The following is a 17,489-nucleotide window of genomic DNA, read 5'->3' on the forward strand; positions in this document are numbered from 1 at the left end:
CAGGTGTCAACCTTGTTGCCAGCTGCACCAGTATAGGGGACAGTGGCACAGCCATGGCAGGACCAGGTGTCAACCTTGTTGCCAGCTGCACCAGAATAGGGGACAGTGTCACAGCCACGGTAGGACCAGGTGTCAACCTTGTTGCCAGCTGCACCAGTATAGGGGACAGTGGCACAGCATTGTCCAGTTGCCTCAGTGATGGCACAAAACCATATCAGTCACACCCACAATTTTTAGAACCGCAAATTCTTGCCAATAGAGTGCTGACGATTCAAGAGATATGGTTTGGCAATTTCCCCTGGCTACATTATAATCCATCAATAAAAGGAGTGTTGTGTTTTCACTGTAGCCAAGGGTTTTCAAGCCAGCCATCTTTTGGCCAAAGAGCGGATGCTGCCGTCATCAAATCAAATCAAATTTTATTTGTCACATGGTTAGCAGATGTTACTGCGAGTGTAGCGAAATGCTTGTGCTTCTAGTTCCGACCATGCAGTAATATCAAACAAGTAATCTAACCTAACAACAACTACCTTATACACACAAGTGTAAAGGAATTAATAAGAATATGTAGATAAAAATATAGCGATGGCCGAACGGTATAGGCAAGATGCAGTAGATGGTATAAAGTACAGTATATACATATGAGATGAGTAATGTAGGGTATGTAAACATTATATAAAGTGGCATTGTTTAAAGTGACTAGTGATACATTTATTACATACATTTTTTCATTATTAAAGTGGCTAGAGATCAGTCATTATGTTGGCAGCAGCCACTCAATGTTAGTGATGGCTGTTTAACAGTCTGATGGTCTTGAGATAGAAGCTGTTTTTTTTATATCATTTTGCCAATTCAATTTACTTTAGGACGCGCCACCTATGCATCACTTAAAAACATAACAGCCAGTAACCTCCATTTGCTATTCCAGTGCAGGCTAGGGATGACGTTTTTTTTGTGGGCCATACTAAATAAAAAATTATTCCACCTATAGGCTATAATATAATATATGTAAAGACCAGATAGTCTGATGGGTGAGAATATTATCTTAATATTATATTATATTAATATTAAGTGCTGGTCAAATTGTGAATGAGAGACTGATTAAGTGTTTGCAGCCTACACAAGAAACAGAGCAGAGCTCATGCCATTTTTGCAACTTTTTTCAAATCATCATTAAGAGTCGCATCATGCAGCCTTAGAATGCATAAAAAATTGAAACATATAGACTAGTGTTTGTATCACAACTAAAGTTGCATAAATAACTCTAAATTAAACATATAGGAGGACGTGTTTCTTTTTAATCACTCAACAAAGAATAGCCTCATGTGCGCACTCCCTCAGGAAATCATTTGGAGAAAATATCCTTTCTATTTTATTGTTCAAGGTGCACCTGTGTAATGATTGTGTTGTTTAATTAGCTTCTTGATAAGCCACACCTGTCAGGTGGATGGATTGTCTTGGTAAAGGAGAAATGCTCACTAACAGGAATGTAAACAAATTTGTGCACAACATTTGAGAGAAATAAGCTTTTGTGCGTATGGAACATTTCTGTGATCTTTTATTTCAGCTCATGAAACATGGGACTAACACTTTACATGTTGCATTTATATTTTTTAATACTTTTTGTATTTATACTTTTATTTTTGATACTTAAGTATATTTTAGCAGGTACATTTAATTTGATACTTATGTATATTTAAAACCAAATACTTTTAGACTTGAAACTCAAGTAGTATTTTACTGAGTGACTTTTACTCAAGTATGACAATTGGGTCCTTTTACCACCACTGGTATATATATATCAGCAAACAGAGGAAAATAGGAGGGGTGTTCAACAATAATGTAATATAGAATAAATACCCACACACTACTGAATGTGCAGGTAGACATTTATTTTCATGAATCTTGCCTTGTAGGACTAAGTGATTTCCACTAGATGGGTCAGCTGCAATGTCAAAATTGGCTATATCGTAAAAAGTCATGAAAAACTAGGTTAGGGTTAGCGGTGTGGTTAAGGATAGGGTTAAGGATTCAAATCATACTTTACTACTTTGTGGCTGTGCCAGCTAGTGACCACTCTGCAGAGCTGTCTCCAAGGCAGGATTCATGACAATAAATGCCAACCTGCGATGAATGCTCCCATTGTTAACAATGCACAGTAAAACAACATTGGCGTTCATCAGCGTGCAGATATCTTTTCATTATTTCAGAAGTACATTTTTTGTACCCAGCTCCTATAAGTCATTAGATGTGTGTACACTACATTTGAAATGAGTGCTCAACAACAAGGACAGGAATCCAAAAAAGGGCTTACCCAATAAGAAATATTAGAATGCTGAGGTTTCGTTCCATGAGATGGACAGAACAGGTATACTGACGTGGAATTCAAACTTTCTGTTTGAAAAGGAAACTGTAGCACACTTGCATTTTTTTGTCAAAATACCACCACCAATGTTTAGTACCAGATCCATTAAACACATTGTGGAGCGTAAAATTGAGGGCAACATTTCCCACCTGACAGGTGTCTTCATGAGAGGAAAATGTTTCCCAAGTCATTTTTTTTCTACCAAGTCTGCAAAGATTTTTGATTTCAACATTACCCCATTTGCCAGGTGTGTCATTGTTAATAACTGCCATAGTACTGACAGCTATGTGCTTTAACAAACATTGATATTGGAACATTGCCAAAACTTAACATATAAGTACCTCAAGGAAGCAACGTTCAACAGATCCTCACTACAACAGACATGATGTACCAGGCTTTTCTGCTGGCGATCCCTCTACTGATGGTGTTTCAGACGTCGTGCATAAACACTTCACCGCTTGATTCTGTAAAAACGATTGAGCAGGCAAGAGCTCCAAAAGTTAGCTTGAGCCGTCTTGATGAGCTAAGAAATAGGGCTAAATTCATTGGCAGAAGCTGCAAGGAAGTTAAGGACAGATATGGTCAAGCTGAAGACGGTCTGTACTACCTGACCACGTCTACTGGGGTGGTGTACCAGACCTTCTGTGACATGACCACAGCGGGCGGTGGCTGGACTCTGGTGGCAAGCGTGCACGAGGACAACATCTACGCGAAGTGCACAGTTGGCGATCGTTGGACCAGCCAGCAGGGAAACAACGCCAACTGGCCAAAAGGGGAAGGCAACTGGGCCAACAGGAAGACTTTCGGAACAGTGGAGGCAGCCACGGACGATGACTTCAAGAATCCTGGCTACTATGACATAGATGCAGAAGACATGTCGGTGTGGCACGTTCCCAACAAAACGCCCTTTTACCACTGGAACCTGGCCGCCATCATGCGCTACCACACTGAGAGGCGCTTCCTCCATCTGTACGGAGGAAACCTGTACTACCTCTTCCACCGCTACCCGGTCGAGTACAACGTTGGAAAACACCTGTCCGACAATGGACCCTCCATTCCCATAGTTTATGACCTCGGGGACAAAGAGTCCACCAAAATGTTCTACGGCCCTAACACTAGAGGGGAGACTGAGGGAGGCTTCATCAGTTTCAGAGCCATAAATCTTGAACGGGCGGCCACAGCCATCTGCTCTGGGGTCAAACCCAAAGGCGGTGAGGTTGATGCATACTGTATTGGTGGTGGTGGGTTTTTCCCTCAGGGTAACCCTCTACAGTGTGGGGATTTCACCTCCTTTGCCTGGAACGGTTATGGGACCAATGTAGGCTGGAGTGCATCAAAACAGATGCTGGAGTCAGCTGTGTTACTCTTTTACCGCTAATTCACAGTTCATTTATTTTTCTTTGATTGTTTCATAGATTGATTGATAGATTTTTGGGTAAAACAATTCATACAGTTTAAAATGAAAAGTACATTTAAAAGTAATTTTGGAAATATTAGTAATACCTTTTTATATTTTTTATCTATTCATTCCATTACTACAAAGAAACATCATAAAGCAATAACCATTCCATTCATCATAAAAATATTTGTGTCTCATACAATCATTAAATAGTTATAGCTGATAGTGACAAGTATTATTCTGTCATGTGAGGCTCTTAATAACTGAATTACGGTAAGGTTAGTGTAAACCACTTTGTAACACCTGTTGTGTTGGGGTGATGAGGGTTGGAAATTCAGTGTATGGATTGTGTGTGCTTGTTGGAACTTTCTTCCTGCAATAATGTAACAATAAAGTAGTCTGTGGGTCTGAAAGCATGAAATGAGCCTACTGTACTTTTTCATTATACAATTTCTCTTTTTGGTGGGGGGGGTTAAGATGAGCTTACCTTTTGTCAAGGAGGGAGAGAGAGACAGAGAGGACATATTCTGAGGAGAGAGGGAAACAAGAGAGAGAGTAGAGAGCTATAAGGTGAGCGAGAGAGAGAGAGAGAGAGAGAGAGAGAGAATCAGAAGGAGGGGAGGCAAAGGGACATAGAGAGGACTTGTTCTGAGTGCTGTAATGATGCCCAATTGTTTGACACAACTAGATACACTCAACAACAAAAAATGCTGGGTTGTTAGAACAACCCAACTGCTGGTTTGCAGGGATTGGGTCACTTAGTTGTGTTTTCTTTAACAAGAGCAAGGTTCTGATCTTAATGCTGGGTTATTGATGTTGGGTTATTGAGATATGACCCAGTGGGTGGATTATTTATCCCACAAATGTAGAGGATCAATGTGATCCAGCAAGCTCGTGAATGAGGATTGTTGCAGCTGTGTACCATACAGTGCAGCTGGCACTGAGTAGAATTACTTTTAGACAGGCAAATGGGCAAAGCTTTGTGGCTGACCCCCCAAAAAAGCTAGGATTAAATTACCTAGCTATCCTAATTATATTATCTCAGTAATTGACAATTTTATATAATCAGAGCTAGCAAACTACTTAGCTAACATTTGCTAATTTAGCTGGCTAGCAAGCTATTTTCCTGTGCTGTGTGTGGTACTAAACATTTTAAGTTTGGTTGTATTTTTTAAATCCTAATGGTTTCTGAATTGGCTAGCTAGATGGGGATACCTAGTCAGTTATACAACTGAAATGTGTCTTCCGCATTTAACCCAACCACTGAATCAGAGATCGACATAATTGACATCCACGGCACCTGGGGAACAGTGGGTTAACTGCCTTGCTCAGGGGCAGAACAACATATGTTTACCTTGTCAGCTCGGGGAATCAACCCAGCAACCTTTTGGTTACTGGCCTAATGCTCTAACAACTAGGGTACCTGCCTCCCCCTAGTCTCAGTCTGAATGCAGACAGTTACTTTAACTTCATATTGAAATGAAAAAAGCGTCTCAATTGTTCATCCAAGTTTAGACTCTCCACTTAATCTGCGTTAACGTTGTCTTTGTCACCAACTGCCCTGATACTAGAGGCTGCATGGCCCTGATACTAGAGGCTGCATGGCCCTGATACTAGAGGCTGCATGGCCCTGATACTGGAGGCTGTATGGCCCTGATACTAGAGGCTGTATGGCCCTGATACTAGAGGCTGCATGGCCCTTGTACTGGAGGCTGTATGGCCCTGATACTAGAGGCTGCATGGCCCTGATACTAGAGGCTGCATGGCCCTGATACTAGAGGCTGCATGGCCCTGGTACTGGAGGCTGTATGGCCCTGATACTAGAGGCTGCATGGCCATGATACTAGAGGCTATATAGCCCTGATAATGGAGGCTGCATGGCCCTGATACTGGAGGCTGCATGGCCCTGATAGTAGAGGCTGCATGGCTCTGATACTGGAGGCTGCATGGTCCTGATACTGGAGGCTGCATGGCCCTGATACTAGAGGCTGCATGGCCCTGATACTGGAGGCTGTATGGCCCTGATAGTAGAGGCTGCATGGCTCTGATACTGGAGGCTGCATGGCCCTGATAGTAGAGGCTGCATGGCCCTGATAGTAGAGGCTGCATGGCTCTGATACTGGAGGCTGCATGGCCCTGATACTGGAGGCTGCATGGTCCTGATACTGGAGGCTGCATAGCCCTGATACTGGAGGCTGCATGGCCCAGATACTGGAGGCTGCATGGCCCAGATACTGGAGACTGCATGGCCCTGATACTAGAGGCTGTGGTAAATCACATAACCCAACAGTGCTGGATCAAAATAACCCAGTGCTGGGTATGTACTGTAGTGACCCAGCGCTGGGTTACAGGATTTACGCAAATTGGTCATAATTGACCCAGCATTTTTTTAGAGTGCATGTAATGTTTTGAAATGTAGATATACATTATATGCTGCTGTCTGTCGGATTAAAACATGTTTGTCACTTGACGAAAGACACTGAACATGATCGTATCCAACTAATAGTGCTCCTCCGCCACACACACATGGCTGAGAAGCAGCATGTGACACAATGATGAAGAGAAGAAAAGCAGCCAGTCTGGCCTCAGAAAGTCCATGGCAATACAGCATCATTATTTCTGGGTCTGTTTCCCTGGTTGAGGCTTTCCTGGAGGTTGAGAGCCAGAGATGCTACCACCACTATCAGAGTAAAGGACACATAACTAGAGTGTTCTGGCTAACACACTTCACTTTGTGTTAGGATCACAGTCACACACAGCCGTACACACACACCAGTGGAGGTTGCTGAGAGGAGGACGCCTCATATTAATGGCTGAAATGGAGTCAATGGAATGGTACACGTAGTTTCCATGTGGTTGATACCATTCCATTGACTCCATTCCAACCATTACTATGAGCCGTCCTCCCCTCAGCAGCCTTCACTGCCACACACACGCATCAAATCAAACTTTATTTGTCACATGCACCGAATACAACGGTGAAATGATTACTTACTTAACCAACAGTGCAGTTCAAGAAAGAGTTAAGAAAATAAAGATAAAGTTAACAAATTATAAAAAGCAACACAATAAAATAACAATAACGATAACAATAACGAGGCTATATACAGGGGGTGCCAATACCGAGTCAATGTGCAGGGTTACAGGTTAGTCGAGGTCATTTGTACATGTAGGTAGGGGTGAAGTGACTATGCATAGATAATAAACAGCTAGTAGCATCAGCGTAAAAAACAAATGGGATGGGGGGGTCAATGTAGATAATGATTTGATTAGCAGTCTTATGGCTTGGCGGTAGAAGCTGTTAAGGAGCCTTTTGGTCCTAGACTTGGCGCTCCGGCACTGCTTGCCATGTGGTAGCAGAGAAAATAGTCTATGACAATTTTATGGGCTATCCTATGACACCGCCTATTTTATAGGTCCTGGATTGCAGGAAACTTGGCCCCAGTGATGTACTGAGACGTACACATTACCCTCTGTAGCGCCTTATGGTCAGATGCCGAGCAGTTGCCATACCAGGCTTTGATGCAATCGGTCAGGATGCTCTCAATGATGCAGCTGTAGAACTTTTTGAGGATTTAGGGACCCATGCCTTTTCAGTCTCCTGGGGGGGAAAAGTGTTGTTGTGCCCTCTTCATGACTGTCTTGGTGTGTTTGGACCATGATAGTTTGTTGGTGACGTGGACACCAAGGAACTTGAAGCTCTCAACACGCTCCACTACAGGTCCATCAATGTTAATGGGGTCCTGTTCGGCCTGCCTTTTCCTGTAGTCCACGATCCGCTCCTTTGTCTTGCTCACATTGAGGGAGAGGTTGTTGTCCTGGCACCACACTGCCAGGTCTCTGACCTTCTCCCTATAGGCTGTCTCATTGTTGTCGGTGATCAGGCCTACCACTGTTGTGTCGTCAGCAAACTTAATGATAGTGTTGGAGTCGGGTATGGCCACGCATACCCGACTCCACAGTCGGGTATGCGTGGATTCAAGGTCGTGGATTCAAGGTCTAGTGTGTGTGTGTGTGTGCACAGATTCAAGGTCTAGTGTGTGTGTGTGTGTGTGTGAGAGAGAAACACAAGGGTAACCTACAGGCTAGTGCATTATTAGGAGGGAACCCTCACTGCACGCACACACAGCATGAGGTATGTCATAGTTTTGAAACAAACTCTACATGGGACACTGAGTTATGCACCTTTAAGTGAGCCATTGAGAGCATACGTCATCACCCATCACGCAATAGACGTCATCAGAGCGCACAAAAGATCAGTGTACTGTCTACATTGTTGTTTTCATGACATATTGTAGTTTTGATTAAATTGTTTTTAATCATGTCAACAACAACAACATCTTTAACGATTGGAGGTTCTGATAGCTAAGGATTCCGCAACGCGGTTAGCTTATTTGGTTGAGACCGCAAGTTTGTTTCCCGGATTCCTGCAAAAAAAACACGAATGTTATTGGTTAGCCATCATGCTAACAAAGCAAGATCATGCTAGCAGCGCTAGAGTCAAAACACCAGCGGTATTTGTGTCTACGTCTGGGCTCAAATGCGCTAGGTGCGAGATCATATCTATGCAAGAGTAGGAAAATAAGGTGGAACTGATATATTAACAAATTCTTGTCTGTTCCAAATGTATCATCATCAAGGAGCTTAGAGAAGAGATTATCCGACTGCTAGCTTAGCTGTGGAAAAAACACAGCATTTCAGTTCTGAATGCCTGCTACCGCCAAGGGGTGCCGACAAGACGGGTGGGAATGACGTGATCCAATCCACTGGACAGATGGTAAGCTCAACTCTGCGGCCCGTGGGAGACTTGACACTGGAAAGACGAAGGAGGTCGGGTGAAAGGCAGTCTGGTCGGCCTCCATATATCCTAGAGGATCAGTTCCAGCTTTTTAACAGCTTTACCCTGCTGGAGGTGGACATACTGGCCCCGGGTGTCAGCTCTGATCCTGGGAGTACACCAACAGCCATCAGCTGCGTAAGGACACCCTCCACAGCTCAGCCGGTCGCTGATCAAAGGGAACTAGGTCTTGGGACCTCCTCTATTTCCCAGAGGATTCCTACGCCATCCACTGCTACTGGTACATGTACAAACCTCCTCCCCCCACCATTGTCGTGGACTGCTCGACGGTGAGAGATTTTGGCCTGCCTGTGGCCTGTGGGCAGACCAAGGTTCACTGTCACCCAGGCACCCATTTCCAAGACATCAACTCCTTCATGCCCACAGTTTTAGCCAACTACTCTAATATTGGCACCATTGTCACTCACGTGCTGTTATAATTGATATTAATATTATCTAATATTGTTACAAAAAAAACATTCTGGCTGTTTTCCATGATATTTGGTTAGTTTTCTTAAAAATCTCCCTCATACACTACCGTTCAAAATTTTGGGGTCACTTAGAAATGTCCTTGTTTTTGAATGAAAAGCTAATTTTTTGTCCATTAAAATAACATAAATTGATCAGAAATACAGTGTAGACATTGTTAATGTTGTAAAGGACTATTGTAGCTGATTTTTTATGGAATATCTACATAGGCGTACAGGGGCCCGTTATCAGCAACCATCAATTCTGTGTTCCAATGGCACTTTGTGTTAGCTAATCCAAGTTTATCATTTTAAAATGCTAATTGATCCTTAGAAAACCCTTTTGCAATTATTTTAGCACAGCTGAAAACTGTTGTTCTGATTAAAGAAGGAATTCAACTGGCCTTTAGACTAGTTGAGTATCTGTAGCATCAGCATTTGAGGGTTTGATTACAGGCTCAAAATGGCTAGGAACAAATACCTTGCTTCTGAAACTCATCAGTTTATTCTTGTTCTGAGAAATTAAGGCTATTCCATGCGAGATATTGCCAAGAAACTGAAGATCTCGTACAACGCTGTGTACTACTACTCCCTTCACAGAACAGCACAAACTGTCTCTAACTAGAATAGAAAGAGTGGGTGGCCCCGGTGCACAACTTAGCAAGAGGACAAGTACATTAGAGTGTCTAGTTTGAAAAACAGATGCCTCACAAATCCTCAACTGGCAGCTTCATGAAATAGTACCCGCAAAACACCAGTCTCAACATCAACAGTGAAGAGGCAACTCTAAGATGCTGGCCATCTAGGTAGAGTTACTCTGTCCAGTGTCTGTGTTCTTTTGCCCATCTTAATCTTTTTTTTTATTGGCCAGTCTGAAATATGGCTTTTTCTTTGCAACTCTTTATTAAAGTATTTAGCTTCAAACAGGAGTAAAACAAGGCAGTCTGTTGTCTCCATATCTATTTATTTTGGCCATTGAAATACGATTAAAATGAGATCCAACAAGAACATCAGGGGGTTAGAAATCCAAGGGATAAAAACAAAAGTGTCACTGTATGCTGATGACTCAAGTTTTTTTATTTTCTTAAGTCTGCAATCAATTTCAATAGAAAATTAGCAAAAATAGAGAAGATTCTGCAACCAGGGAGAGGTAAATACTTGTCTATTTATGGAAAAATCACATTGATTAACTCTTTGTTCCTATCACAGTTTACTTACTTGCTTATGGCACTGCCTACTCCACACAACTTGTTTTTTAAATCATATGAGCAAAAAATATTTAATTTTACAAAATTAAACGTGCCTATTTATATAATGCATATGTGTTTGGGTGGCTAAAATTATTAAATATTAAAACTTTAAACCTCTCACTAAAAGCTTCACTCATACATAAAATATACTTAAACCCAAAATGGTTTTCCAGTAGATAATAATCCTTTGTTCAAAATGGCCTTTGTGCCTTTAAACAGATTACAACTTCTCATTTCCAACTAATTGAAAATCAAATTTTGTTTAAAGTATGGCCCTTTCTTTCTTATTAATGATATTATGAATAGAAATTGAGGAGTTATGTCACATACGCATGACAGCTGCGCCACACAGGTTGCAAAATGAATGGGTAGAGATTTTTGATATACCAATTCCATGGCATGGTGGCCAGGAAAAACTCCCTAGAAAGGCCAGAACCTAGGAAAAAACCTAAAGAGGAACCAGGCTATGAGGGGTGGCCAGTCCTCTTCTGGCTGTGCCAGGTGGAGATTATAACAGAACATGGCCAAGATGTTCAAATGTTCATAGATAACCAGCAGTCAAATAATAATAATCACAGTGGTTGCCGAGGGTGCAACAGGTCAGCACGTCAGGAGTAATTGTCAGTTGGCTTTTCAAAGCCGATCATTCAGAGTATCTCTACCGCTCCTGCTGTCTCTAGAAAGTTGAAAACACCAGGTCAGGGTTCCATAGAACATTTGAAACTGGAACAGCAGCACAACCAGGTGAACTGGGGACAGCAAGGAGTCATCAGGCCAGGTAGTCCTGAGGCATGGTCCTAGGGCTCATGTCCTCCGAGAGAGAGAGAGAAAGAAAGAAAGAAATAAAGAAGAGAAAAAGAGAAGAGAGAATTAGAGAGAGCATACTTCAATTCACATAGGACACCAGATAAAACAGGAGAAATACTCCAGATATAACAGACTGACCCTAGCCCCCCGACACATAAACTACTGCAGCATAAATACTGGAGGCTGAGACAGGAGGGGTCGGGAGACACTGTGGCCCCATCCGATGATACCCCCGAACAGGGCCAAACAGGCAGGATATAACCCGACCCACTTTGACTAGAAGGATATCTTCAACCACCAACTTACCATCGTGAGACAAGGCCGAGTATAGCCCAAGAAGGTCTCCCCCACGGCACTCCCCCATGGGTGCCAACCCAGACAGGAAGATCACGTCAGTTACTCAACCCACTCAAGTGACGCACTCCTCCTAGGGGCACTATGGAAGAGCACCAGTAAGCCAGTGACTCAGCTCCTGTAATAGGGTTAGAGGCAGAGAAACCCAGTGGAGAGAGGGGAACCGGCCAGGCAGAGACAGCAAGGGTGGTTTGTTGCTCCAGTGCCTTTCCGTTCACCTTCACACTCCTGGGCCAGACTACACTCAATCATAGGACCTACTGAAGAGATGAGTCTTCAATAAAGACTTAAAGGTAAAGGTTGAGACCGAGTCTGTGTCTCTCACATGAATAGGCAGACCATTCCATAAAAATTGAGCTCTATAGGAGAAAGCCCTGCCTCCAGCTGTTTGCTTAGAAATTCTAAGGACAGTAAGGAGGCCTGCGTCTTGTGACCGTAGTGTACGTGTGGGTATGTACGGCAAAACCAAATCAGAAAGATAGGTAGGAGCAAGCCCATGTAATGCTTTGTAGGTTAGCAGTAAAACCTTGAAATCAGCCCTTGCTTTGACAGGAAACCAGTGTAGAGAGGCTAACACTGGAGTAATATGATCAAATTTTGGGGTTCTAGTCAAGATTCTAGCAGCCGTGTTTAGCACTAACTGAAGTTTATTTAGTGCTTTATCCGGGTAGCTGGAAAGTAGAGCATTGCAGTAGTCTAACCTAGAAGTGACAAAAGCATGTATTAATTTTTCTGCATAATTTTTGGACAGAAAGTTTCTGATTTTTGCAATGCTAAGTAGATGGAAAAAAGCTATCCTTGAAACAGTCTTGATATGTTCGTCAAAAGAGAGATCAGGGTCCAGAGTAACGCCGAGGTCCTTCACAGTTTTTTTGAGACGACTGTACAACCATCAAGATTAATTCTCAGATTCAACAGAATCTTGGGACCGAGTTTAAAAGTAGAACATTTGCAGCCATCCACTTCCTTATGTCTGAACCACCGGCTTCCAGGGAGGACAATTTTGGGGCTTCACTATGTTTCATCGAAATGTACAGCTATGTGTCATCCGCATAGCAGTGAAAGTTAACATTATGTTTCATCAAGAGGTAAAATATATAGTGAAAACAATAGTGGTCCTAAAACGGAGCCTTGAGGAACACCAAAATTTACAGTTGATTTGTCAGAGGACAAACCGATATCTTTCCGACAGATAAGATCTAATTTAGGCCAGAACTTGTCCGTGTAGACCAATTTGGGTTTCCAATCTCTCCAAAAGAATGTGGTGATTGATGGTATCAAAAGCAGCACTAAGGTCTAGGAGCACGAGGACAGATGCAGAGCCTCGGTTCTGACTCCATTAGAAGGTAATTTACCACCTTCACAAATGCAGTCTCAGTGCTATGATGGGGTCTAAAACTAGACTGAAGCGTTTCGTATACATTGTTTGTCTTCAGGAAGGCACTGAGTTTCTGCGCAACAGCTTTTTCTAACATTTTGGAGAGGAATGGGAGTATAGGCCGATAGTTTTTTTTATATTTTCTGGGTCAAAGTTTGGCTTTTTCAAGAGATTCTTTATTACTGCTACTTTTAGTGAGTTTGGTACACATCCGGTAGATAGAGAGCCGTTTATTATGTTCAACAGAGGAGGGCCAAGCACAGGAAGCAGCTCTTTCAGTAGTTTAGTTGGAATAGGGTCCAGTATACAGCTTGAAGTTTTGGAGGCCATGATTAATTTAATCAATGTGTCAAGAGATATAGTACTAAAAAACTTGAGTGTCTCCCTTGATCCTAGGTCCTGGCAGAGTTGTGCAGACTCAGGACAATTGAGCTTTGGAGGAATACTCAGATTTAAAGAGGAGTCCGTAATTTGCTTTCTAATTATCATGATCTTTTCCTCAAAGACGTTCATAAATTTATCACTGCTAAAGTGAAAGCCATTCTCTCTTGGGGAATGCTGCTTTTTAGTTAGCTTCGCGACAGTATCAAAAAATAAATTTTGGATTGTTCTTATTTTCCTCAATTAAGTTGGAAAAATAGGATGATGGAGCAGCAGTGAGGGTTTTTCGATACTGCACGGTACTGTCTTTCCAAGCTAGTCGAAAGACTTCCAGTTTGGTGTGGCGCCATTTCCACTCCGATTTTCTGGAACCTTGCTTCAGAGTTTGGGTATTTTCTGTATACTAGGGAGCTAGTTTCTTACGACAAATGTTCTTTGTTTTTAGGGGTGCGACTGCATCTAGGGTATTGCACAAGGTTAAATTGAGTTCCTCAGTTAGGTGGTTAACTGATTTTTGTACACTGACGTCCTTGGGTAGGTGGAGGGAGTCTAGAAGGGCATCTATGAATCTGTGTGTTGTCCGAGAATTTATAGCACGAATTTTGATGATCCTTGGTTGGGGTCTGAGCAGATTTTTTGTTGCGATTGCAAACATAATGAAATGTTGGTCCGATGGTCCAGGATCATGAGGAAAAACATTAAGATCCACAACATTTATCCCACGGGACAAAACTAGGTCCAGATTATGACTGTGGCAGTGAGTAGGTCCAGAGACATGTTGGACAAAACCCACTGAGTCAATGATGGCTCCGAAAGCTGTACATGAGGCTGTGAATTAACTGAGAGAGAAAGCACCTACGGGCCTCTACGCCATTAAAAAACTAATTCAAAATGAAATACCTACTAAAATTTGGCTAATACTAATTGAATGTGTCTATAAACCAATTGCACTTTATGGCATCTGTGTGTGGGGTCCACTTTCAGAACAAAATTTCACCCAATGGGACAAACACCCTTTTGAAACCCTGCATACAGAGTTCTGGAGAGAGATGTGTGAGCAGCCAGTCACTGGATACGTTTTTAATTTTTTTACATTTCACCTTTATTTAACCAGGTAGGCCAGTTGAGAACAAGTTCTCATTTACAACTGCGACCTGGCCAAGATAAAGCAAAGCAGTGCGACACCAACAACAACACAGAGTTACACATGGAATAAACAAATGTACAGTCAAAAACATAATAGAAAAAAAAGTCTATATACAGTGTGTGCAAGTGGCGTGAGGAGGTAAGGCAATAAATAGGCCATAGTAGCGAAGTAATTACAATTTAGCAAATTAATACTAGATACATTAAGAGATTAAGTGTACCCATCTATACACAATGTGTCAACTGTGTTGTCAGAATACTCTGAATAGCCAAAACACTGAATAGACTCAGCTACCATTCTAGCTGGAAAAGGACACTACAGTTACGGGTCTTCTCTTTCTTCTCGTCCTCTGAAGATGTATGGAAAGGTAACACTATCCAGACACTGTAATAGACCTGTCCACAGCTTCTCACCTTGACACAGGTGTGTGTGCATGTGCGCTCCAAACAATCACATCATCGCTAGTTTAGCGTTGGCAACTTCCTCCTGCTGACGTGCTAAAGATGGTTAACACACACACACAAACCCACTCACACACCTCTGTAACTCACCCGACACAGGTGAGATGGGCACAGGTGAGATGGGCACGTCACATCCCCTCATGTGCTGTTGTTGCTTGACACCTCATGACAGAATACCCTGTGATTGGTTCACAACAACCCCACCCACTTGGCCACTTCAATGGTGTTAAGTGGCTGCAATGTATGTTGCTAAACTTCTGTGTTGTGGTCATGTCATGTAATGTAATGCTTTGCTTGTGTGTTTGATTGGAGACACTCTGACACAAGACAGATTTCCCCAAGGGGATCATTCAGTAAAGTCTATAATGTCTGGCTCCTCTTTTTTATTTTATTTTTTACCTTTATTTATCGAGGCAAGTCAGTTAAGAACAAATTCTTATTTTCAATGACAGCCTAGGAACAGTGGGTTAACTGCCTGTTCAGGGGCAGAACGACAGATTTGTACCTTGTCAGCTCGGGGGTTTGAACTTGCCTCTAGCCTGGATCCATAGTTATTTCTGCTGTAGGGGAGAGTGGTGTAACTTGAGCCTAAGTGGGTATGTTGAGCCACACTAGCTTCTTGGAAACCATACACAAAATGTACAATTTGACAAAATATTTAGGAAGAGGTCATAATTTCATGGAGTCTGTAAAGGAAGAATGTGTGTGGCCTGCATGTGTGTGTGTGGCATGCATCCAAGATGCATACAAGATGGCGTAGCAGTGGGGATATCTGTTATGATTGTCTTGTCACGTCCCTTGTATATGTCGTTTTTCTTCGTATATATTTCGTATATATTTGTATTATTATATATTTTTTAAATCACATTTTCAAACTACGGATTTAACATACTCACCTGCAACCCACCTCACCCAAAGTGGTATGGATCTGCTCTTTTTACACTTTGGAACCGGAATCCCCTAGCTACTAGTTAGCCTGGAGCTAGCCTCGAACTAGGCCCATCTCCCGGCTAGCTGAAGAGATTCCATCAAGCAATCCCTGGGCTTCAATTACCTCTTTTACCAATTGGCCTGGACCCTTTGCTGCCGACACAGAGCCTCGCCAATCAATCATGACTGGTCTACCGACGTAACCGTCCAAGGGGGTTTCTGTCCCGAAGCAAGCACCAGTTAGCCTGGAGCTAACCTCGAGCTAGGCCCTTCTCCCGGCAAGCCAAAGAATTTCATCAGATAATTCCTGGGCTTCAATACCTCTTCTGCCAATTGGCCTGGACCCTTTGCTGCCGACACGGAGCCCCGCCGATCCATCACAACTGGTCTGACGACGTAACCGTCCGAGAGGGGTTTCAACAGACTCTTGTTGCAACGTCCACCTGAGGCCCATCTGCAATGCTGCTGCTAGCCTCGGCCTGCTAGCTGTCTGAATCGCCGTGCCTCCAGCTCGCCTAGCTACTCACTGGACCCTATGATCACTCGGCTACACATGCCTCTCCCTAACGTCAATATGCCACCTGTGCTACTCCTCCTGCCTACATGCTTAGCCCTCAGACACTCTGACTGTTCAGTGTAAGGAAAACATCCCATATAATAACCAGCTGGGCCCAGGTACCATGTCAGCAATGCACTGCGACAAGCCCCACGCCCTTCATGGATACATCACATGACAAGGCGGATTAAACCCTGCAGAGCAGTGGGCATGATAGAGAGAATCCAGAATCCAGACAGTGTATGCGTGCTGTCTATATTAATGAAGGACAGGGCAGAAGCAATCCTTGACTCAAGCTCTGCAACCTACAATGAAATAGATCTCTACTGCTCTCTAGTGGTGATATAAGGACATTACTTTCTTCCTTTCTTTAGGAGCATGCAGCAGGACCCTCAAACTCAACTCTGGACCTCGAAGCCAGTTCCACCACAGGAGGTTGGTGGGACTTAAATTGGGGAGGACGGGCTTGTGGTCAAGTCAAGTCTCAAGTAATAAACTTTGAGTTTCGAGTCCTTAACAAGTCATAATGTGCTCTTCGCCAAATGTAATACCATTTTATATTTTTAACAAGAGTAATAGTTAGTATATTACATTTACACAAATCATGAATGCTTTTAAAAATATCTATATTTTTATTACTTTATCAAGTTAGCTTGAATCAAAAGGCTCAAGTCGAAGTCACGAGTCAGTGGTGTTAAAGTCAAAGTCGAGTTGCAAGTCATCATATCTGTGACTCGAGTCTGACTCAAGTCCTAGTCATGTGACTCAAGTCCACACCTCTGTTGAATACCCTACGCAGGCAATCAACGACTCCTCTCCATAATACTCTCTTCTGGACTTCTCCAGCTCATTCCACCCCCTGCCAGATCTTTTGGTATCTGCTTCAAGCGCTCACCTCCAGGTGTTTATGGATGCCCTCTCTTCTATTTCCCTAGCGCAGGGGTATTAAACTCTTACCCCATGAGGTCCGGTGCCTACTGATTCTGTTATACCTGATAATTTATTGTACCCACCTAGTGTCCCAGGTCTAAATCAATCTCTGATTATAAGAGAACAGTTAAAAAGCTCTGTTGAACTTCGAGGTCCAGAGTTGAGTTTGAGGTCCCGAGCTGCATCTAGTACAGAGCTTGCCTGGTGATGTTGGAGGGGACTTTAAG

At 42.9% G+C, this 17,489-nt stretch overlaps 1 protein-coding gene across 1 annotated transcript; it reads left to right on the forward strand.

Moving 5' to 3' along the window:
* Nucleotides 1-2,737: 2,737 nt before the first annotated feature.
* Nucleotides 2,738-4,185, forward strand: LOC110496406 (intelectin-like). Its single transcript, XM_021572284.2, has one exon. The coding sequence runs from the start codon at nucleotides 2,748-2,750 to the stop codon at nucleotides 3,741-3,743; it is 996 nt and encodes a 331-aa protein (XP_021427959.2). The 5' UTR covers nucleotides 2,738-2,747; the 3' UTR covers nucleotides 3,744-4,185.
* The last annotated feature ends 13,304 nt before the right edge of the window (nucleotides 4,186-17,489 follow it).

This window comes from Oncorhynchus mykiss, chromosome 18 (genome assembly GCF_013265735.2).
Source record: "Oncorhynchus mykiss isolate Arlee chromosome 18, USDA_OmykA_1.1, whole genome shotgun sequence".
NCBI lineage: Eukaryota > Metazoa > Chordata > Actinopteri > Salmoniformes > Salmonidae > Oncorhynchus > Oncorhynchus mykiss.

Excerpts from the sequence above, each read along its gene's own strand:
- LOC110496406 (XM_021572284.2), top strand. The coding sequence starts at position 2,748 with ATGATGTACCAGGCTTTTCTGCTGGCGATCCCTCTACTGATGGTGTTT.